Raw genomic sequence first — 25,029 nt, 5'->3', positions numbered from 1 at the left:
GAGCCTTGTTATTGCTGGCTGCAGTAAGTTTTTACTAGAGGACCTCAAAGTGTGGGGCAGATTGTATGGGAGAAGGCGATCCTGTAAGTAAGATGGACCCAAGCCATGGAGGGCTTTAAAGGTTATAACCAAGACCTTGTACTGTCCCAGGAAATTAATGGGCAACCATTATAGGTGTGATATGGACACCTCTAGATATTCCATTGACCACTCTGGCTGCCATATTTTGGATTAGTTGAAGTTTCCGTACTAAGTGCAAGGATAGCCCTATGTAGAGCTCATTGCGGAAGTCAAGACATGAGGTTACCAGCACATGCATCATAGTTTTCATGTCCTCAGGTTCCAGGAAGAGACGCAGTTGGCGTATCAACCAAAGCTGATAACAGGCACTCCTTGCTGTCACATCTATCTGAGCTGACATCTGGAGCGACAGATTCAGGAGCACCCCCAAACACAGTCCTTTAGGGGAAGTGCAACCGCTTTCAGGACCAGTTGGCAAACCTCCATACCTGGATTAGGACCTCCAACAATCAGCACCTCCGTTTAATCTGGATTCAGTTTCAGTCTGTTTTTCCTCATCCAGCCCATTACTGCCCCAAGACATTCATTCAGAGGGGAGATGCCTTCCTTAGTTGACGCTGAGATATATCTTGGTGTCATGAGGATACTGATAGCATCCCGCCCCATGCCTCTGGATGATCTCTCGCAGCAGTTTCATGTAGATGTTAAACAGCATTAAAAGAAAGCATCCTTAAAGTTGTGCATAGATGGTACCTGACACCATGACAACTTGCAGGCCTTACTAAGAGCCCCACCTCGTGCTTTCAGAGAGGATGTAATAATAGAGGTACCTTCCTGTACATTTGGTATGACTGTCCAAGTGTATTTACATTTTGGCATTCAGTAGTTAACTTAGTTTCAGAAATCAGTGATCAAAAGATTGTCCCTTCTCCAGAACTTTTATTGCTTTCAATGTTTATTAATGAAAACAAGACATTACACAGTAAATATATTGTTGCATTTTTGTTGGCATTGGCCAGGATTGAAATTGCCAGGTCTGGGAAAACTGGAAAGGTCAATATGACTGATCGGTGGTCTCGATTTTGGGATTTTTGGAAAAGCTCACTGATCAATCTAGAAGGTTGTGGAGGGGAATCTTCCTCTGCCTTTTGAAAAACGATGGTCTCCACTTATATCTGATCTCAACCACATTGGAGCAGAAGTGGGCCTTCCTTTGTAATAGGATTCCCTTTCGAGGACTGAACTGGTGCAAAGAAGGTATCTCTGTCTTCCGAGTCCATCCCTGTTTTTATGTAATGTTGCCCTTTTACATCCCATCTGACCTTGAATTTTTGAAGTTGGTTTTTAAGGTTTAAGAAAAAACAGAATTAGTGACAGGACAAAGCCCTGAGGAACGCCAGATTTATGCTCCCTTTTAGAGGAGCAACTGTCCCCAAGCATCTCCATCTGGAATCTGCCTGAGAGAGAGGACCAGAACCACTGCACCGCATTGCCCTTGATCCCCAATTCCCTCAGGCTTTCCATAAGGATGCCATGGTCGATGGTATTGAAGGCCTCTGTGAGATCCAAAAGCATCAACAGGGTCACACTTCACATGTCGATGCTCAAGCAAAGATCATCTACTAAGGCGACCATAACAGTTTCGACTCCGTATCCCACCCTGAAGCCAGTTTGAAACAGGTCCAGATAATCTGTTTCTTCCAAGACTACTTGGAGATGAAGCAACTGCCCTCTCAATCACCTTGTTTAGAAATATAAGATGGGAGACCGGTCTGTAATTGTTCATGTCCAAGGGAGCTAGGGAGGGCTTTTACATAAACAGCCGTAACACTGCTTCTTTTAAGCCAGATGGAAAATAGCCCTCCCTAAGAGATGCATCTATGATATATCTCAGGTGAGTCCTAAGTGCATCTCCTCCTTGGATGACCAGCCATGAAGGGCAAGGATCCAGAAGGAAAGTTGTCTTCTTCTCATTTCCAGGGAGCGTGACCACCTCCTTAGTACTCACAGATTCAAAGTGATCCAGTATGATCTTATTCACAGAGTCGCTGGACACCTGACCTATGGCCTCTGCAATAATGTTGGCATCTAAGTCAGGTCTTATCATTTAAAGCAGGGGTCCTCAAAGTCCGGCCCTCCAGATGTTTTGGACTTCAGCTCCCAGAATCTCAGATCATTGGCCAAGCTGTCAGGGAGGGCATTATGAGGTAGGAAGGAAATTTGCATGTGGATGGTGATTGGCTGAGGGACAAAGAGGAAGGAGGAGCCTTTGTGGGGCTCTGGAAGTCTATTCAGATTGACTGTAGACTACTGAGGTAGGAAGGAAATTTGCATGTGTGCGGTGATTGGCTGAGGCTTCTGGGAGATGAAGTCCAAAACCCCCTCCCCTCCATGGCCATGCCTCTCTCCAATGGTCCCCACAGCGTCTATTCTCATAATAACCCCCCAAGTACCTGGGACCCAAGGAATCCTCCTAGTAGGGGGCAGGGAACGAAAGAGGGAGAGGAGACCTGGCAGGCCCCCTGCCTTTCTTTGGGAGAAGAAGAGGGGTTTCCTTCCTTCTTATAACCCCCCAAGGGCCCCCCAGAAGACCCTCCAGCCATTCCTCTCAATGAACAAGGGCTCTGCCCACTTCCCTCCCTCCATAAGAACAGACTGTGAGGGCAGCCATGGCTTCAGGGGCTGAGACTGTGCATGCACACATGCGCCAAAAGGCACCCTCCTGAGCATGCGCAGGGATTGCCAGGTCCTAGATGCTGCTGCTTATTCTGCTGGCGGCCTTTGTGGGAAAGGAAGGTATGCGCCAGGGGTTCAGCAGCCTCCCCTTCCTTCCCTTATTTCTTCCTTTGAGGAGATCGCAATGGAGGCCAAGGTGCAGAGCTGAACTCAGGAGGGAAAGCCAGGAAAGGAAGGCACTAGTTTTGAAATATAGCTCTCTCTGTGTATCCTGTATGTTTGTGTGTTTCTGTGCACGTATGTGTGTGTGTGCCCCTTCTGTTCTTATGGCTGGGAATGGAGCTGAGGACTGAGCAGAGAAGACAGGGTCAGTTTTGGGCAAATTCAGAACTTCTGTGCATCAAAGAGTCCAGTGTGTTGAAATAGCAAAGAACTTTATTGAGAACACACAGAAACCCAGTGTTTAAGTCAGAACTGCCCACTCCAATCCAAACAATACACTAAAACCCCAAACGTTCAACATCACCCTCTTCCAAACCTAGCCTCACCCCCAATTCCCACAGTCTATGCCCCACAGGTAAAAAGGCCCCCTTTGCCATTCCCACAAACTAGCCCTTTCTGTTAATACCCAAAATTTTTTTTCAGACAACATCTCACACTTTGCAAAAGATATCATTCCCATAACTATTCTATCCAGCTGCAACAAATCCCACCCCTCATCTACCTAATCTATACCACAATCCACGACAAATATACAACCCAAAGCAATTACCTATACTATTGCCAATTAAAACCTAATCTTAACAAAATATGACTTTAAAACATAAACAGACATATGGACAGACAAAGCTAATAAACAAAATCATAAGGGCTTTTTCTTATTACCACAGGATTACAAATATATTCTTTGTACTCCTTCTTGACAAATATAATGTTAGTTCATTACTGGAATTTCTGTAGCTTCTCTCTTGTGTGGCCTCTCTCATGTTTCACGTGGGCTGACTTGTCAGAAAAACATTTCCCACAATGCTGGCATTTGTATGGCTTCTCTGCTGTGTGGATTCTCTGATGTTTCACTAGGTCTGATTTAGAAGAAAAACATTTCCCACAATGCTGGCATTTGTATGGCTTCTCTCCTGTGTGGACTCTCTGATGTTTCACTAGGTGTGACTTAGAAGAAAAAGATTTCCCACAATGCTGGCATTTGTGTGGCTTCTCTCCTGTGTGGACTCTATGATGTTTCACTAGGTCTGACTTAGAAGAAAAACATTTCCCACAATGCTGGCATTTGTATGGCTTCTCTCCTGTGTGGATTCTCTGATGTTTCACTAGGTCTGATTTAGAAGAAAAAGATTTCCCACAATGCTGGCATTTGTGTGGCTTCTCTCCTGTGTGGACTCTATGATGTTTCACTAGGTCTGACTTAGAAGAAAAACATTTCACACAATGCCGGCATTTGTATGGCTTCTCTCCTGTGTGGACTCTCTGATGCATGTCAAGCATTGACTTGTAAGGAAAACATTTTCCACAATGCTGGCATTTATGTGACTTCTTTCCTGTGTGGACTCTCTCATGACTCAAATGTTTTTCTGTAAAGAAAGACAATGACAGATGAGACTGAAAATCAGAGTTAAGAGAGGAGGGTGTTACCCCATGATTTGCCCTCATTAACCCGTCCTTATTAGAGATTAAAGTAAGAAAGTTTATGTGAGTAACCCAAGCATGACCCTGCTACTTATGTCCCTAAATCCATGGTATGATTGTATCCTTACGTATAGGAGCTAGCAAAGAATGGGGACTGCCTTGAGGGAATCAGTGGAAGCAGGTAGTCAAAGGACTGTTGAAAAAAATATCCCATTAACCATGTGCAAAAATACTTTGACAGGTGAAATCATATCCTGTGAGACTCCCATAGAGTCCTGAGTCAGAGCCCAAGGCATGATGGAAGCTAACTGCAGAGGTCATTTCATGCTGTTTGGCACCAGGAGATGACTCACAACCAATATTGTATGCAGCTCACATGCAGATTGGTGTGGATTGGATTGGAGTTCTGTGTACAAGAGATGGTGAAGTTGATGGAAGTCGGAGAGGAGAGCTTGCAAATAGTTGTATCATTTTGCAACTCAAGAGAGAGAACCTCCAAGGATTTTGATGAAATCAACTGTGTCTGTCACTTATTTTTCACTGTGGAAAGTGGTCAGTGCATTGCCAATATCTATATCTGGATATCTGCTTCTGTACTCTGCTATGTTATTATTGTGCTGCACCTGGGAGTATCACCCTCAGATTGTGCTGTATATTGGTTTTTCAACGGGACTGGAATTCAGAGCCAAGATGCACCTGAGAGCCAGTGTGCTAATCCTTTGTCTGTGATATTTGCACCAAGCACCCATTGCATTGAGTTTGGTTTCAGACCATTCTTCCCCCCAGGAAACATTCTGAAGCGATTTAATCCTTGTTGAACACTCAGTTTCTTCCCCCAAGCAACAATTACAGTATAAATATCTGTCCTGGATGGCTGTTCTTTGACGTCAGTCCAATTACAGACAGACAGTCTGTCGGTTTACATGGCTAAGCACCTCAATGCACTCGCCAACCCCACTTGTTGCAGGAGCTCCTGACTTCTCTTCCCATTTTGAACCCTCAGCAACTGGAATCCAGATCTGCCTAGGTAAAGTATTACCATTATGAAAGTCTTACATCTCTTGACCACTCCCACCTGATATCTAGTTGTAATCCATGTGTGAACCCTTAAGTGTGTGTGTGTTTTGCTTTTCCCCTGAATAAAACAAAAAACCTATTTCAAATGCCTTTGGAGTTCTGTGTGCTTCTGGGCCTGGTATAGTTGGGCTTGAATCCCGAGGCCACTCTTGCCCCAACCTTTCAGCTAAGTACCAAATTACCCTAAAAGCTTCACACTTGCAAGTGTCCTTCCCAAACTCCAGCATTTTGGATAACAAAGGGCCTCTGGAATCAACCATGGAGCTAAACAAACTCAGGTTGGAGAAAAACATTAGAGAAAAAGGAATTTTTGTGTCGCCTTTCCTCTCTTCATAGACATTGCTAATAATTGCTATATGGAACCCCTTGATATCCCTGAAAACAAGGTCCTGAGCCATGTTCTCACCAGTTCACTCAATCCAATTCTTAAAATCTGTCAGGTTGGTGGCTGCCTCCCAATCCCCAAGGCCCCTCTCCTGGCCCTTCCCAGAGGTCCCTTCCTATCCGCACAGAGCTAAGTGAACCTGGCTTTGCTCCTGCCTTCCCCTCCTGGCTCCCAGAGGCCTGGTCCCCTTCCTTTTCTCCCTCCTCTCTCCAACCTTCCCTCTTGCCCATCTGCACTGCTTCAGCATTTCACCTTCAGCATCTCTCCCCTCCCTTTCTATTTTTCACATTCCCTCCATCTCTCTATCACAGACAGAAACACAGAGTGTGTGTGAGGCATAAAAGGGACAGTTTGAGGCCCATTTGTTGAGAAAGGCAGGATATTCAGTATACAAATAATGTATTAGGAAAGGCAGAACAAGGAGGCTGGGACCTGGATTCCAATTTTGGCGAGGGTCAAATGCCAGAGAGGAGCCTTAAAACAGCTTTAAGACATCTCCAAGACTGGGATGGATTACTCTTGGGGATGGGGGGGGGGGTGACATTGCCTCCCAGGGGATCTCAGAGGCAATCCCACATTGTGTCACCTTAAAATATGGAATAATTGTATCATTATGCGGTCTGTTTACAGTGGATCGAAGAATGGATATGATTAAGATATGATAAGTTATTAGAAATGGAAAACACAAAAGGTTTGGATATCATGCCTTCTTGTGGCATGACACAATTAAAGCTAATACAGATTTTTGCCATCACTTTATAAGAAATTCATTGTTTAGAGTAGGGGTTAAAATTAAAAAAACTATTTTATAGTCAAATAATATCATGGGTCTCTATTCAAGAAGCTTTCTATAGATGAACAAAAATGGAGGGTCAGAAATGGTTAACATACAGGGACCTGTTAACAACAGGAAAAATTATTTAATAATGAAACCTAGCAATGAGATAGAGAACAAGATTAATAAGAATTGGTTTCTGTTTAGACAAATGTTTGAAAGATATAAAATTGATAAAAAAAAAGAGCATGGTCTTACAGATAAGAAAAATGAAATGGATGCTATAATCTTTGATGATAAATGGGGACATAGTTCAAAATATTACAAATTACTGAAGCAAAGGAATTTGGAACAGGAAAGTGTGAAGCATTGTATGATAAAATGGGCAAAGGACACAAAAAATACAATAGAAATTGACCTATGGGAAAAATCTTGGTGAGATACTAATTCTTTCACACTTTGTCAAAATTATCAAGAAAATTATATTAAAATGATGTATCGCTGGTATATATATATCCCCAGATAAACTAAGCAAAATGTACAAGAATGGAAGCGGCAGTTGTTGGAAATGCTGTTAAACAAAGAGGAACTTTTTACCACCTTTGGTGGAAGTGTACAGAAGCTGGGAAATACTGGGGGGAAATACACACTTTGATGTCAAACATGTTAGGAATAACATTACCATTTGGTCCTTTATTATTTTTATTAATTAAAAATAATATTAGAAAAATGATTATTAGAAAAAGAAGTGGAAAAATATAGATGTATTATTTTATATATGGTTACAATAGCTAGAATTGTTTATGCTAGTTCCTGGAAAGAGAAAAGAATTCCAACAGAAGATGAGTGGATAAATAAATTAGAAGAAACAATGGAGATGGATATATTGACTGCATTGCTAAAGGATCTGGATAAGGAAAAGACAAAAAGGGAATGGGAATGCCTAAAAAATTTTGAAGTAAAAAACTTTTTATTTGAAGATGTATACCTAGGAGATATGATATGGTTAGTAATGTAAAATATGAATTTACTTTGAGGAAGCCACGATATATATTAGAATTAAATAGTATAATGTTTTAGATTTACATAGTTGTTATTTTTTAATGTTTGTTTTGTCTTGTGGTTTGGTATTGAAACCAATGTTTTATGTATGTTTGTTTATATGCTTGCAATGTTTGTAATGTGATGTCTGTTATTAATAAAATTTAAAAAATAAAATAAAAATATGGAATAATGTTTTGCCCCTCAATATCCCACAGCATCCCTTTGTGGAAGTGGAGGCCATTTTGCCACTGTTGGGCCCTCTCTGATCCATTGCAGGGCCAAGGGAGGCCTTTTTCCCATGAAGCCTCTCCACAGCCTCAAAAGGCTGGAAGAGGGGCCACAAAAGCCAGGAAACTTGCTCAGGAATGGGCTGAGGACCATTTAGGGGCAAAAAGCATTAATCTCCATGGATCCTTCCCACAACATTCCAGAATTGGCAGTTTACGATTGGATATTTAGAATCCTTACAAAGTGGAGAACAATAGTGCCTCACTAAAACTAGACATTCCAAGATTCCACAGGAAGTTGTTATGGCAATTAAATTACGTTTGAAAGGGAACAAGGAATGGTAGTAGAATACAAGTTGAACATGTGTCAACAGTGTGATGCAGCAGCTAAAAAAGCCAATGTGATCCTAGGCTGTATTATTAGGAGTATAGTGTCAAGATCAAGGGAAGTAATAGTGCCACTCTATTCTGTTTTGGTCAGGGCTCACTTGCAATAATCCTGTGTCCAGTTCTGGGACCACAATTCAAACAGATGTTGAGAAGCTGGAGCATGTCCAGAAGAGGGAAACTAAAATGGTGAATGGACTGGAAACCATCCTCTCTGAGGAATGACTTAGGGAGCTGGGTATGTTTAGCTTGGAGAAGAGAAGGTTAAGAGTGGATATGACAGCCCTGTTCAAATATTTGAAGAGATGTCATATTCTGGATGGAGCAGGCTTGCTTTCTGCTACTCCAGAGAAAAGGACATGGAACAATGGATGCAAGCCACAGGGACAAGAGATTCCACTTAACCTTTAGGAGGAACTTCCTGAGAGTAAGAACTCTTCAACAGTGGACTATACTCCCTCAGAGTTTGGTGGAGTCTCTTTCTTTGGAGGTCTTTAAACAGAGGCTGGATAGCCATCTCTCAGGGGTGCTTTGAATGTCTATTCCTGCATGGCAGAAGATTGAACCGGATGGTCCATGTGATCTGTTTCAACTCTTTGATTCTACAATTCTAAAGTGGAATCATAGCGCTCTGACAGTGAATTATGAAAGGGCCTTCACTCTTCACAGGAAGGGCAATGGATTCAGGTTCCTTACCCACAGAGGCCACATTTTCATAATTCTCCATCATTACAGAACTGTACATAAGTTTCTGCTTCTTCGTCAACAGTTTCCATTCCTCCTCAGTGAAATATACTGCCACATCTGCAAAGGTCACCTGCAATAGAAAATAGCCCTCATCCAGAGAGTGACTAAACAAAAGGGAGGAAAGCACATGGTGCATCGCAAATATTATTTCAACACTTTAGAATTCAGTCCAGGAAATAAACTTTACATTCTGCAAACAAGCAAAAAGCTACAGCCTTTGAGATCCAGTTTGTCTCAAATCCTTTCAATATAATATTTAATATGATAAACAATATAATTTAGGCCATTTCTGGAATATTATTGTTTGATTAAGATATTGACTATCCCAATATTGTATAGTACATTTAGTTACCAATGAATCATTTAGCCATATCTCACCTAATTTCAGAGGCAAATTTCATTTTTTAAAAGAAGTTCTGGGGAGTACTCTGGGCTTCAGGGCCACTGGGCCCACCCTCAATTTAAGTCCAGAGATATTCTTCCATATCCCCCAGCATTTCACAGATTGGGAAAGGAAGACACATGTGGACAAGCAACCCCAGAAGGGGATCAAGATGGCCAAAGCTCTTAATGATACAGATCACATAAGTGAGGAAGAGTCCAGCAGTTTGCTTGTGCCTCCGACTCCTGGCAAGGGCAAGACCCTGCTCCCTTCTCTCCTCCCCTCTTTTGCGTTGATGGGGTGCACACATCTTTTGAACTTGACCTGAGGACAAGGGGGAAAGTGGGAGGAGGAGAGAGAAATAGGACATTTTCAAAGCCCCTGAAAAAATAAGGTGACAGAGGATTGACCAGGACTCTCTCTGCTAAACTGGGACAGTATGTTCTCCGCTTGCTTTCATGAGCCAGCCCAGCAGTGAAACAGATGAAACGAATAGTCAGGATGGCAACTTACAAAAGAGCTGTTGTATCTCAGCAGCCTCTTTCTGTTGGAGCCCAACTCCCTCCGCTTGGCCTCTGTGTCGGCCATCAGGTGGGCAGGGGGTCCTGGTGGCCCTGCACTGGGTCAATTCCAGCAAGAGAGGCCCCAAAGCCTTGTACAAGGAGGCCGAGAAGATGTAGGTCCTGAGAAAAGAGACCAGGGTTAGGATTGGCTTGGCAAGAAACCCTGCAGCATTCAAAGACACACAGAACAGCATCCTGCTGGTGACACACGCAGGTGACATATGCCTCCTTTGGGCTGATGCAGAGGTGGGCATCCCCTTCCTCCCTCTGTACCAACCAAAGCCCCCTGGACCTAGCATAGATTCACTGCAGCTCCCCTACACAACAGATACTCCATTCCTTCTTAGAGTAAAGGGGGAATAGGGGATGGGGAATTGGAGAGGGCCCTGGTTATGTCCCCGTAGATAGATGTGAAATGAGTGCATCATAAACAAACAAACAAACAAATAAACCATCTGCTGAAACCTCCAGAGGTCCCCAATGATTTTCCCCAGCATCAGCCCCTTTCCCAAGAAGGCTGCATCTGCGCTATAGAAACAAGGCACTCTCTAACCGCTTTAAATACTCAGTGCTATGGAATCCTGGGATTTTACCTTTGGGACACTTAGCCTTCTCTGCCAAAGAGCTCTCATGCCACAACGAACTACAAATCCCAGGAATCCACAGGATGGAGCCAGGAGAGTTAATGCGGTTTCGAATTGGATTATTTCTGCAATGCAGATACAGCGTGAGCTGGTTTTATAATGGTAGAAGCATCCAATTCTTATTTTTACCCTCCTAATAATGGATTTCCTTTTAAAAAAAATAAGTAGTTTGTTTTAGTTTCTAATCCTTATCTTTGTTGTTCTTGTTGTTTGTTTGTATGTTTGTTTGTTTCATTCTTGGTAATATGAGTTATTCTGGTCTGTCTCCTTCCTTCTCACCTGAAAATCTCTTAATAAGAAAACTGAGGAGACTTTTAAAACCTCCCAAAGGAGCCACTTTTGGCCTTTTTGGAGGTACCAGCCTCCTCTTAGAAGCCAAAGCCAAATGTTTGTGGAGAAGAATAATAAGGATTGTCTTAAAACTATCCTCCCCATTCCTGATCCCTCTTAAAACCCATGTTCCCCAGAAAGAGCAGAGCTGTGTAATAAGAAAACCCTCTCAGAAAAGACACACAAAGAGACACACAAAGAGACACACTTCCTTCCTTTTGGCCCAAGGAGCCTGGCCTCCTTCTCTCTCTGGAGCCTCAGGAGAGAAAGAGAGGCCTCTGTTCAACTGAGACTCAGAGAAGGTTCTGGAACAAAATGGCCACTGGAACACAAAATGGATGCCAGAACACAAAATAGCCAGGGATGGAGGGAGGGACTGGGATTCCAGCCAATCAGGGACAGGGATGGAGGGAGGGACTGGGATTCCAGCCAATCAGGGACAGGGATGGAGGGAGGGACTGGGATTCCAGCCAATCAGGGACAGGGATGGAGGGAGGGACTGGGATTCCAGCCAATCAGGGACAGGGATTGTGGGAGGGACTGGGATTCCAGCCAATCAGGGACAGGGATGGTGGGAGGGACAGGGATTCTAGCCAATCAGGGACAGGGATGGAGGGATGGACTGGGATTCCAGCCAATCAGGGCCAGGGATGGAGGGAGGGGCGGGGATTCCAGCCAATCAGGGCCAGGGATTGTGGGAGGGACTGGGATTCCAGCCAATCAGGGCCAGGGATGGTGGGAGTGACAGGGATTCCAGCCAATTACGGCCAGGGCTGGTGGGAGGGATGGGGATTCCAGCCAATGGCAGCCCCTCAGAGTGTCCTCATGTTTAAAATTGATATCTCCCCCCATATTTTCCCCTGAAAGATGGAGACATACTCCAATTGATTGCTCTGTCTTTCTAATTCAACCCACTTTATATCATGGTTCTATTCTGCCTCTATCATTCTTAGCCATTGAACCGCCACAAAATATCATTCGAGGGATGGAGCTCCCCATCCTCCATTACTTTGATCCTCATATAATAGTGCCTTAGATAACCTGGCTTTTTATTCCCTGATATCCATTTTAATATTGACTTTTCCCATTTATTTAAAACTTTACTAGGAATTATTTCTGGGATCCTTTGAAATAAATATAAAATCTTTCGTAGTACCATCGTTTTAAACATTCTGATTTTTGTTAAAATTTTCCCATTTTTACTTGTCCATTTAGAAATCTGATTATTAATTTCCCCCTTAATTGATTATATTTACCTTGTACAATATTATCTAACGTAATGGGCAAAATTTACACCTAAATATCTCACATTTTTAATCCCCAATTTCAATCCTGACACAATTTGGGTTTCTTTTTGTTCCGGCCAATTCGTATTCCTAAACATTATCTCTGATTTATCCATATTAAATATTAATTAATATTAATTAATATTAATTAATATTAAGCCCAGAAATGTTTTCAAATGTCTGAAATATTTCCAATAACTTGATTACAGCTTCATTCGGTTTCTGTGTCATTATCAGAGGATCATCATCTGCAAATAAATCCAACTTCATCTCTTCTTTATGTATTTCATATCCCTTTATCTCTTCTGGTCCCGAATCATATTTGCAAACGCTTCCATTGCTAATATAAGTAATAAAGGGGAAAGAGGGCAACCTTGACTTACTCCACTTTCATTTTAGATTTTCTTGATTTATCTCCATTTATCATGATTTGTGCTTCTATATCATTATATATTTCTTTCAGGGTTGCACTAAACCTTTCCCCTAATCCAAAATCCCTACAGATTTTGTATAGATATTCATGATTTATTGAACTGAATGCTTTGTAAACATCTAGTTTTATCAAAGCTAATTTATTTTTGTATTCTTTGGCATGATGTAGTATAGTAAATATTTTTCCTTCTACCAGAACAGAGGTCTAACTGACGTGGAGTAAGTAGACCTTTGGGATGGCGCGCTGAGCAGCAAAAGTTGGGACTTTTTATAGGTGAAATCTCGCCTGAGGCAAAGAGGCTGGCTTGGCCGAAACAAAGGTGTTTAATTGTTTTCTTTTCACCTGGATGTCTGAATCTGATAGTATCAATGACTTAAGTTGTTCGGACAACAGACTTGAGGAGGGGGTGATAGCTTCAGGGAAGGCAAACCTTTTTACTCTTCCTTGCTTAAGATAATCCCTTCATGCGACTTCCCAGACCTTCTAAGATGTTAATGTGGCTGCTCTCCTCAGGGGAGGTGTACATGTCCTCTCGCTTTGCCAGTAATGGCGGACAGGCTTGGAGTCTGGCCAGGGGTCATCCAAGGGTTATCATTGATTCCAAAATTTATATAAAGCAGCATGGGTAACAGGGGGGCTGTACATCAGGGCTTGGCATTGAACTTCCAGTTTTCTGGGATCATTTTCAGGAAGGTGACGATTGTGCCTCTTTTCCATGGGGGGGGGGAAGGGGCAACTCAAGAGGAAAGGACTCTGCACTAATATCCAGCTCATATGGAAGAGCAGTAGCTTATTGGAATAGGGAAGGCTTAATTTATTGGTTGCTTCAACTGGCAAAGATTCTACACTACCTACTATGAACTACAACTATAACTCCTACTTTAATAACCAAACCCTAATATTTTTACTCTTTATGACAGAACCCTTATACACTGTTTCTGACACGCAATGGGCCAGTCCCAATACTTCAGGTATACAGCACCAGTCTGAAGTCACAATTCTCCCAACTCAATCTTTCAGGCAAGGAGCATCAGCCTGAGGTTGCAATGGGCCAGTCTCAGTTTTTCAGGCAAGGAGCATCAGCGTGAAGTCATAATGAGCCTGAGTTCAAATTGGACCAGTCTGAATCTTTCAGGTAAAGAGCTCCATCCTGAAGTCACAATAGTACCATCTCAATTCTTCAGGCAAGGAACCTCAGGCTGAGATCACAATGGTCCAGTTTCAATCCTTCAGGAAAGGAGCACCAGCCTGAGGTTGCAATGGGCCAGTCTCAATCCTTCAGGTAAAGAGCACCACCCTGAAGTCACAATCCTTCATCCAAGGAGCATCAGACTGAAGTCACAATGGGCCAGTCTCAATCTCTCAGGCAACGAGAATCAGCCTGAGGTTGCAATGGGCCAGTCTCATTCAGGTAAGGAGCACCAGCCTGAAGTCACAATATGTCATGAATACCTTTATTCATGTATTTATTCATTTAGGGATTCATGCCATAAGAATTATAGGTTTAGGTTTAGAATAGAGTTAATATAGATAGGATTTATGGTGGGTTAAAATAATATGTTTTAATATGTGCTTTAATAGAAGATACTAGAAAGAGGTAGGGAGATCATGGCTAAAGAATGTGATTGTTTGCTAGCATTGGAATGTGTGGGAATTATCCTTCTAACAGAGGCTTGAGTTTAAAAGACTGCTCTGTAAAAGGAGGAGGAACATAGAGAGTTATTGGTATTTTTATATTGTATTATGTTGTTATGGGTCTATTATATTTTCATATGGTATCATATTAGATTGGGATTGATGGGGTTTCTATATATATATATATATATATATATATACACACACATATATATATACACACATATATATATACACACACACACACATACATATACATATATATAGTTAAGCCATAATGTTAATTAAAACTGTTGTGTGGCTGAGTTCTGTGGTCCAAGGCCACAGGTGCAGTGATTGTGAGAAGGCACATGAGAGCTTAATTGTTTTTAGAAACGCTGCCACAATCCCAGATGGGAGGACACTGCGCAGGAAAGGGCTATCCAATTAATTATCTTTATAGCCTAATTGGGTGGGGTAAATTGATATGGTTATAAAAATGATATGTTTATACTTTCTTTCATTCCTGACATTAAAAAGTCACTTCTATTACATGTATCTTCTTCAATACAAGCTGTTCCTTTTTCAAAGTACTGTCTTTTGTGTTGCAAGAGGGGCTGCAATTAGGAGCCTGACAAATATTGATCTCCCCTTCCATTCACCCTGCTATCCCAAAAGGGCTGGAGAGCATACCAAACCAACCACAGAACATTCCCCTGCTCTTGTGTAACTCCAGGTCAGTCCAAAATACAACGCACATAGTCTATGATCTCCTACTGGACGAAGAGGCTGACCTGGCTTGTTTCACGGAGACCTGGCTGGGTGATGATAGCTCAGCCACCTGGGATCAGGCCTTCCCAGCCGGGTTCTCTGTCAGTGAGCAGGTAAGAGGACGTCGCTTTGGTCCATGAAGACAATCTTCCTTTGGCCAGGATACCTATCCGTAAGATGGACCACATCTTGGAGCCCAAGATGCAGAGCTGGACTCAGGAGGGAAAGGCAGGAAAGGAAGGCTCTAGTTAGTCTCTGTGTGTATGTATTTTCCTCTGCTGTTCTTATGGCTGGGAATGGAGCTGAGGACTAAGGAGAAAGAAAGGGTCAATTTTGGGCAAATTCAGAACTTCTGTGCATCAAAGAGTCCAGTGTGTTGAAACAGCAAAGAACTTTATTGAGAATACATAGAAGGAATTCAGTGTTTAAACTAGAACTACCCTCCTGAATCCAAAGAATATATTGAAACCCCAACACCTAAAACTCCCCCCTCTTCCAAACCGAGCCCCCACCTCCAATTCCCACAGTCTATGCCCCACAGGAAACAAGGCCCCCTTTGCCATTCCCACAAACTAGCCCTTTCTGTCAATACCTGCCCCCAACTTTCTTCAGCCAACATCCAACACATTGCAAAGCTATAATTCCATAACTATTCTAGACAGCTCTAACAAATCCCAGCCCCCCATCTACCTAACCTATACTTCGACCCACAATCCCCACCCAAATTTACAAACTAAAGAAATTAACTATACTATAAGCAATTAAAACCTAAAAATAACAAAATACAACTTTAAAACACAAACAGACATATCGACAGACAAAGCTTACAAACAAAATCACAAGGGCCTTTTTTTAGCACCACTGGATTGAAAATATATTTTTTGTATTCATTATTGACAATAATAATATTAGTTCACTATTGGGATTTGCGTGGCTTCTCTCCTGTGTGGCCTCTCTGATGTGACACTAGGATTGACTTCAAATAAAAACCTTTCCCACAATGCTGGCATTTGTATGGCTTCTCTCTTGTGTGGACTCTCTGATGCCTCACTAGGTTTGACTTCTGAGAGAAACATTTCCCACAATGCTGACATTTGTATGGCTTCTCTCCTGTGTGGACTCTCTGATGTGCCAATAGGTATGACTTTGAAGAAAAACATTTCCCACAACGCTGGCATTTGAATGGCTTCTCTCCTGTGTGGACTCTCTGATGTCTCACTAGGTGTGACTTCCGAGAAAAACATTTCCCACAATGCTGGCATTTGTATGGCTTCTCTCCTGTGTGGATTCTCTGATGTGTCACTAGGAGTGACTTCAAATAAAAACATTTCCCACAATGCTGGCATTTGTATGGCTTCTCTCCCGTGTGGAGTCTCTGATGCATGACTAAGATTGACTTGTAAGCAAATTTCCCCCCACAATGCTGACATTTATGTGACTTCTTTCTTGTGTGGATTCTCTCATGACTGACAAGTGATTCTGTAAACAAGGAAAATGACAGACAAGACTAATCTCAGCATTAAGAGAGGAAGATGTTACCCCAAGATTTAGCCCCACGTTCACCCCTGCCTATTTCAAATTAGATTAATAAAGTTGGTGTGAGTGACCCGGGCATGACCCTGTTCTGGATGCCCCCAAATCCATATAATGATTGTATCCTTACTCATCGGAGCTACCAAAGAAGAGACCGTATGGGGACTGCCTTGAGGGAATCAGTGGAAGCAGATAGTCAAAGGACTGTTGGAAAAAATATTCCATTAAAAACGTGCAAAAACACTTTGATTGACAGGTGGCATAATATCCTGTGAGAGTGCCATAGAGTCCTGAGTCAAAAGCTAACTGCAGGAGTCCCTCCATGGTGTTTGGCACTAGGAGATGACTCACAAACAATACAGTATACAGCTGATTGGTGTGGATTAGATTGGAGTTGTGTTACAAGAGATGGTGAAGTTGATGGAAGTCAGAGAGGAGAGCTTGCAAATATTTGTATTATTATTTGTATGAAACCAATTGTGTTTCTGATTTATTTTTAATTGAAAAGTGGTCAGTGAATTGCCAATATCTATATCTGGATATTTGTTTCCATACTCTGCTATGTTATTCTTGAGCTGCATCTAGGAGTGTCACCCTCAGATTGTGCTGTATATTGGCTTGTGAGCACAATAGGAATTCAGAGCCAAGAAGGATCAAGAGCCAGTGTGCTAATCCTTTTTGTCTGAGATATTTCCACCAAGCACCCATTGAATTTAATTTGGATTCAAACCATTCTCTTCCCCAGGAATCTTTCTAAATTGATATAAACCTTTTTGAACACTCGGTTTCTGACCCCAAGAAACAATTACAGTATAAATATCTGCTCTGACTGGCCGTTCTTCGACGTCAGTCCAATTACAGACAGAGAGTCTGTCGGTTTACATGGCTAAGCACTTCAATGCACTCACCAACCCCACTTGCCATGGAACTTACTGACTTCTCTCACCATTCTGGACCCTGAACAATTCCAATCAAAATCCACCTAGGTCACGTTTTACCATTAGCAAAGGTTCACACTGTTCACCACTCCCACCTTTGTTACTAGTCTTTGCGTGTGTGTGTGTGAACACCTATATCTGTATATGCGTGTATATGTGTATATATTGCTTTTCCCCTAAATAAAACATAAAAACCTATTTCAAAAGCCTTTGGAGTTCTCTGTGCTTCCGGGCCTGGTATAGTTGAACTGAATCCCAAGGTTGCTTTTGCCCCAACCAAACTATATGTCTACTTTCAGCTGAGTACCCCATTCCCCTAAAAGCGTAGCACTTGGGAGTATCCTTCCCAGACTCCAGCATTTTGGGTAACAAAGGGCCTCTGGAATCAACCAAGGAACTAAGCAAGCTCAGGTAGGAAAAGAAACATTAGAAGACAAGCAGGTTTGTGTCCCCCTTTCCTCCCTTCATAGATTTTACTCATAATTGGTAAATGGAACCCCTAAAAATATCTACAAACAAGGATTTGATCCAATTCTCAGAAGTTCTCTCAAACCAGTTCTTAAAATCTGTCAAGTTCATGGCTGCCTCCCAATCCCGAAGGCTCCTCTCCTTTGTTGTCTCTCCAATAGTGCTTCACTAAACTACAAATTCAGATATTCTACAGGATGTTGCTATCACAATTAAACTGCGCTTGAAAGGGATCTAGGACTCCTAAAGGCCAATGTGATTCTAGGCTGCATTAATACGAGTATAGTTTTTAGATCAAGGGAAGTAATAGTGCCACTCTATTCTGCTTTGGTCAGGCCTCACTTGGAATAATCCTCACTTGGAATAATTCTGAGCTCCACAATTCAGTTAGAACATGCCCAGATGAGGGCAACCAAAATGGTGAAGGATCTGGAAACCATCAAGTCCTATGAGGAGCAGCTTAGAGAGCTGGGTATGTTTACCCTGGAGAAAAGAAATTTAAGAGTGGATATGATATCCATGTTTAAATATTGGAAAGGGTTGTATTGAAGACGGAGCAAGCTTGCTTTCTGCTGCTACAGAGAAAAGGAGACACCACAATGGATGCAAGCCACAGGGAAAGAGGTTCCACCTGAACATTAGGAGGAACTTTGGGACAGTAAGAGCTCTTCCACAGTGGAATATACTCCCTTAGAGCTTGGTGCAGTCCTCTTCTTTGGAGGCCTTTAAACAGAGGCTGGATGGTGCTTGGAATGTGTATTCCTGCATGGCAGAAGTGGGTTGAACTGTATGGCCCTTGTGGTCTATTCCAACTCTATGATTCTATAATGCTAGTGGATTCCGGTTCCTTACCCACTGAGGCCACATTCTCATAAGTCTCCATCATTATATAATTGTACATAAGCCGCTGCTTCTTCGTCAAGAGTTTCCATTCGTCCTCGGTAAAATATACAGCCACATCCGCAAAGGTCACCTGCAACAGAAAATAGCCCTCATCCAAAGAGTGACTAAGCAAAAGGGGAGGAAAACACATGGTGCATCCAAATATTATTTCATCACTTCACAATTCAGTACAGGAAATAAACTTTAAATTCTGTCAGCAAGAAAAACAAACTCCTGCCTTAGAGATCCAGTTTGTCTTGAATCCTTTCAATATAATATACAATATAATAAACAACATAATTTAGGCCATGGGTGGGATATAGACGATGGATTATGATACTCACTATCCCAACACATACAGTAAATTTGGCCACCAAAGAATTATAGTGCATTTAGACATTTCTTGCCACATTTTAGAACCAAATGTCATTATTAAAAAACATTTCTGGGGAGCACTGTGGGCTTGAGGGCCACTGGACCCACCCCATATTTAGATCCAGAGATGTTCTCCCATAGCGCCCAATATTTGACAGATTGGAAAAGCAGGGCACATGTGGACAAGCAACCCAGAAGGCGGTGAAGATGGCCAAAGTTGATTATGAGAAAGATCACACAAGCTAGGAAGGGCACAGCAGTTTACTTTTGCCTCACTCTCCTGGGAAGGGCCATATCCTGTCTCCTTCTTTCATCTCCTCTCCCCACTTTTGAGTTGATGGGGTGCAAACTGAATGACACTCAGGAATTGAAGTGAGCTGAGAAGGGGGAACGTGGGAAGAGGAGAGAGCAACCGGGACATTTTTAAAAGCCCCTGAAAAAGTGACAGTCCTGATAGAGGATTAACCAGGACTGTCTCTGCTAAATAGGGAGAGTATGTTCTCCGCTTGCTTTCATGAACTGGCCCAGCAGTGACACAGATGAAACTAATAGTCAAGAACCTCGACTCACCAAGGAGTTCTTGTAGGTTTGCATCCTCTTTGTGTTGGAGCCCAACTCCCTCCGTTTGGCCTCTGTGTCGGCCATCAGGTGGGCAGGGGTCCTGGTGGTCTTGCACTTGGGTCACTTCCAGCAAAAGGTGCCCAAAACTGTGTCCAAGGGGGCCGAGATGAAGTTCCTGAGAGAAGAGACCAGAGATTCAAAAAAGGACGCAAATTGGATCTCCTATAAAGAATCAATGCAAATAAATAGAACTGGTTATAGAATAAAGACATGAGAAGATCCTAATGATCAGGGTTATGATCTTTCATGGTTCTTTGACAGACAATTAAGAAAGCTCTTTCTAATGGATAAAAACAATATGGTATTTGCAAATCAGACCCTGATATAGAACAGGAAATAATGTGGAATAAAGATAACAGCATCCTCCTGGTGACACACGCAAGTGACATATGCCTCCTTTGGGCCAATGCAGAGGTGGGCATCCCCTTCCTCTCTCTGCTCCAAACAAAGCCTCCTGGACCTAGCCTAGATTCACTGCAGATCCCCTACACAACAGATACTCCATGCCTTATTAGAGTGGTGAAGGATGAGGGGATGGGGAATTGGAGAGGGCCCTGGTTATGTCCCTGTAGCTAGATGTGAAATGAGGGCATCATAAATACATAAATAAATAAATCGTCTGCTGAAACCTCCAGAGTTCCCCAGTGCTTTCCCCCATCATCTGCCCCTTTCCCAAGAAGGCTGCGTCCACACTGCAGAAATAAGATACTTTGACACGACTTTAACTGCTCAGTGCTATGGAATCCTGGGATTTTACCTTTGGACACTTAGCCTTCTCTGCCAGAGAGCTCTGGTGCCACAACAGACTACAAATCCCAGGATTCCACAGGATGGAGCCAGGAGAGTTAAAGTGGTTTCGAACTGGATTATTTCTGCAGTGCAGATACAGCCTGAGTCGGTTGTAAAAGGGCAGAAGCACCCAAGTCTTGTTTTCACCTTCCTAATAACGGTTTTCCTGTAAAAGAAATAAGTACAGTAGTGTGCTTATCTGTCTAATCCTTATTTTTGTTGTTCTTGCTTGTTTCTATGTTTATTTGGTAATAATATGAGATGGTCTGGTCTGCCTCCTTCCTTCTTGCCTGAAAATCTCTTAATATGAAAACTGGGGAGACTTAAAACCTCCCAAAGGAGCTCCTTTTGGCCTTTTTGGGGGCTCAAACCTCCTCTTAGAAGCCAAAGCCCAATGTTTGTGAAGAATAAGAATAATGCTTGTATTAAAACTATTCTCCCCATTTCTGATCCCTTTTAAAACCCTGTTTCCCAGAAGGAGCAGAGCTTTGTAATAAGAAAACCCTCTCAGAAAAGAGACACAAAAGACACACAAAGAGACACACTTCCTTCCTTTTGGCCAAAGGAGCCTGGCCTCCTTCTGACTCTGGAGCCTCAGGAGAGAAAGAGAAGCCTCTGTTCAACTGAGACTCAGAGAAGGTTCTGGAACATTATTCCTCACAGTCACAAGCAGCACAAAATGGCCGCCAGAACACAAAATGGCCACCAAGACACAAAATGGCCACCACCTCAGCGCTTGGCAGTTGGAGGCCTCAGCACAGCAGTGAAGCCTACCTCTTCCAGGCCTTGTCCCTCCCCTCCCCTCCCCTCTCCTTTCCTTTCCTCTTCTCTCCTCTCCCCTCCTTCCTTCCCTCCTTGTCTTTATCTCTCCCTTTCCTCTCTCTGTCCCCTTCTCACTCTCTGCTCCTCACTCTCTCTTCCGCGCACAGAGCTAAATAGAGAGGCAGAAGCTCCGCCCCTTCTTCAATCTGGCCAATGAGGGCAAAGGAGCTGGAAGACCCCGCCCCCTGCCCCACCCTCACAGGCTCCTCCTGCAGTTAATATGGAACAAGGCAGGAGGGACTGGGGGACCCTGGAGCCCCAGCCACACAGACACTGGCCAAAGGCACACATTCCCAGAGCCTAAGACCCATGAAATGGCAGCCCTATGCAGGGCAGGGCCCTCCTCTCTCTGGCCATGTGGATGCTGGGAGATCCAGTCCAGGGAATACACTCTAAATCCCATTGGCAAGAGGAAAGGCTACTACTACTCTCTGATGTCTCACTAAGTGTCAGAACCTGTTATTAAGATCAGTTGTAAGGTTATATCTTTTCAGTTCATGTACATTCACTTGATTTTAAAACCTCCCAAATGATCTACTTTTGGCGTAGTTTGGGGGACAATCGTCGTCTCAGTGGCCCTCCTATTAGAGACCCCTCCTCTTTTGACCCAAATCCTTTATGAGGCCCAAAACCCCTTTGTTAGGAAGCGAACACCGAATATCTCAGGAAGGCTCTATATCTGTGAGGGTTGGAATCCTCTGATCAATGGTCCACATCCAAACGTATACCAAAAGTAGAAGGTCTATTGTGAGAGCATTGCAGTAGTGATCTGTAACACTTCTTTGCTTCTGAGGCTTCAGAGAAAAATGTACACTTTTAAAATTATTATTATTATTATTAACCTTTATTTATAAAGCGCTGTAAATTTACTCAGCCTTGTACATACAAAAACGCCCCCTCTTTTCTCCCCTCTGCTAGTTCCCCACCCCAGACACACTTAGCCAGGTCCCCATCACAACCTAGAATCACTCAAGACATTTGCAACATTGCCAGCTAGTTGTCTAAAACAACACTCCAAAGCAGATAACAGGGCCCCACCAACTAACACCAACTTTAATATTCTCCCCATATACTCTCCACCCCCCCACCCCCCAACATCTTAGCTAACAGAACAATATAGATCAGATATCTCAAAACATACATGAAGTGATTATACATGAACTGAATATATACAGCATTATAACTGATCTCAATAACAGGTTCTGACAATATCTCCCAAGGCCCCCTCCCTCCAGGACCCCCTTCCACTCTTCCTCTCAGTCTCTCTCTCTCCTCTGAAGGCCTCAAACTGCCAACTGCCAAGCGCTCAGACAGAGGCAGCCATTTTGTGTTCTGGGGGCCATTTTGTGTTCTGGGGGCCATTTTGTGCTGTTTGTGACTATGGAGAATGTTCCAGAACCTTCTCTTAGGCCCCAGTTGAACAGAGGTATCGCTTTCTCTCCTGAGGCTCCAGAAAGAGAAGGAGGCCTGGCTCCTTGGGCCAAAAGGAAGGAAGTGTGTCTCTTTGTGTGTCTAGTCCTCTCCTTGCTTGGGAGACTCTGTGGGGCCATGAGATTTTTTTTGGGGGGGGGGGGATCCCAGAGAATCAAAGGGACGCTGGGACCATGGAACCTCAGAGTATGATCAAGATTACAAGGTTATTTCTGAGGAAGGAGAGGCAAACTAGGAGAGGCTGCAGCTGTTTGCTTTTGCCTGAGCCTCTGGGAAGGGCCCCTCTTCTCCTTTCTCCTTGGCTGTCTTCATGGAGGGCAGACTCCTCTTGCCCTTTGGACTCAGTTTGCAGCAATGGCAGTGAGCTCAAGAGAAGGGTAGAAATGGCAGGAGGAGGAGGAAACTGTGGCATTTGAAGAGCATCTGAAAAGGTGGGAGGGCAGAGGATGAACCAGGGGAGGGTCCCTGCCAAACTGGGAGAGTTGGGGGGCATTCAGAAGGAGCTGGGCCTGGAAATGGAGGAGGAGAAGGGGGCTTGCAAAATGATTTCCATGGATGAGAAAGCTGGGCCTAGTCCATGAAATGAAATGGCCCAGTGAAATGGTGTCCATAATATAGGAGCCAGTGTGTGGTTTGAGCATAGCTGAACTATGACTCTGCAGATCAGATTGGGAATCCCATGGAAGCCCATTGGAGGACACTCTCTCAGCCTCAGGGAAAGGCAATGGGAAAGCTATTCTGAAGACATTTGCCAAGGAAACCCTGTGATAGGTCTGCCTTAGGGTCACCATAAATTCAAAATGACTTGTAGACACGCAATAACAACAACAACAACAAAAGCAACGTCTGTTATATAAAATGGCAAAAATAAGAGTTGCTCTTGGAATTTACATTGTTTTTCTATGTTTTCAAGCTTTGGATGGTTCGATCCATGGGTAAAGAAATCTGTAGATAGAGAGGTCCATCATCATCATCCTCATCCTCATCATCATGAAAAAATAGAGGGTCTTCTTTATCAGATTTTTATCAGGAGGGCGACTAAAATGGTGAAGGGTCTGGAAACCATGAAACCCTATGAGTAACGCCTTAGGGAGCTGGGGATGTTTAGCCTGGGGAAGAGAAAGTTAAGAGGTGATATGATAGCCCTGTTTAAATACTTGAAGGGATGTCATATTGAGGAGAGAGCAAGCTTGTTTTCTGCTGCTCCAGAGACTAGAACCCGGAGCAATGGATGAATGCAAAGGAAAAGAGATTCCACCTCAACATTAGGAGGTACTTCCTGACAGAAAGGGCTGTTCGACAGTGGAACAAACTCCCTCAGAGATTTTGGTGGAGTCTTCCTCCTTGGAGGTCTTTAAACAGAGGTTGGATGGCCATCTGTCAGGGATGCTTTGATTGAAAGTTCCTGCATGGCAGAATAGGGTTGGACTGGATGCCCCCTGCGGTCTCTTCCAACTCTACAGTTCTATGATCAAAAGTGTTAAAAATCAAACGGGAGAAACGCACCACTGTTTTGTGCATTTTGGATGTTATTGTTTACAGTGTGGCCAAAACACCTTCTCCTGGATATGCTTTCTAGATTCCAGGATACTACATTTTTTTTAACTTTGGTGCTAAAAGAAAAAAACCCACATAGGACCAACAACAATAACACAGATACAATGAAGAGACTTGACAAATACAAATATTTACAAGCAACAAAACTTGTGAAACATACTAAGGCGGGGTACAGGCCGCCTGAAAGAGGTGCATCCCCAGCGTCACTCTTTCCTCTGCAGAAGCGCCGCAACAACCAAATTGAGCAGCGCTGTTGCAGAGCAAAAAAGGAGCGCACGGAAGCGGCTCCTTTTTGCGGTGCACTTCTGTCACACTGTTAGAATCCTGTTAGTATTCTACCAGATAGTGGTTGGTGTTGTAGTATAGTAGTTGGGGATGATGGGGCTTTAGTTGCAGTTAGAAATGTAGATAGTGATGTTTAGTGCATAGCAGGGCCAGGTGTCTTATCGGGTGGCCTTGAGGGCCTGGCTCTCTGAGCGGGGAATGTGCTTTCAGTTCTGTGGGAACCAGGAGGGGCTTCACTTGGCGGGTTTCTGCATGGGAGGGGATTTTGGCTTTTGGGAATTCTGTTACTTTGTCTGTGGGAGGGGTGTGGTTAGTCTCAGCT

At 43.3% G+C, this 25,029-nt stretch overlaps 2 protein-coding genes and 1 long non-coding RNA gene across 3 annotated transcripts in view; 1 reads left to right on the top strand and 2 right to left on the bottom strand.

Annotated features, from left to right (window-relative positions):
- LOC149287734 (uncharacterized) overlaps positions 1-19,847 on the bottom strand; it is a 41,085-nt gene extending 21,238 nt beyond the window's left edge. The window contains exons 1-3 of the mRNA XM_089492524.1: positions 19,773-19,847; positions 18,798-18,918; positions 16,226-16,485 (exon numbers count right to left, since the gene is read on the bottom strand). Of these exons, the coding sequence (XP_089348650.1) occupies positions 16,226-16,485; positions 18,798-18,918; positions 19,773-19,847 (456 nt within the window). The remainder of the gene's footprint in view (positions 1-16,225; positions 16,486-18,797; positions 18,919-19,772) is intronic.
- LOC149287725 (uncharacterized) overlaps positions 1-25,029 on the top strand; it is a 415,509-nt gene that overhangs the window by 159,882 nt on the left and 230,598 nt on the right. The window lies entirely within an intron of this gene.
- The window catches only part of LOC149287727 (uncharacterized), a 253,773-nt gene that overhangs the window by 49,744 nt on the left and 179,000 nt on the right, over positions 1-25,029 (bottom strand). The gene's annotated exons all lie outside the window — the stretch shown is intronic.

The sequence above is a fragment of the Sceloporus occidentalis genome, unplaced genomic scaffold (genome assembly GCF_023333645.1).
Source record: "Sceloporus occidentalis isolate IW3139 unplaced genomic scaffold, rSceOcc1.0.p SCAF_57, whole genome shotgun sequence".
Taxonomy (NCBI): domain Eukaryota; kingdom Metazoa; phylum Chordata; class Lepidosauria; order Squamata; family Phrynosomatidae; genus Sceloporus; species Sceloporus occidentalis.
Note: the sequence above shows the minus strand (reverse complement) of the source record. Positions and strands in the feature narration are given on the sequence as shown.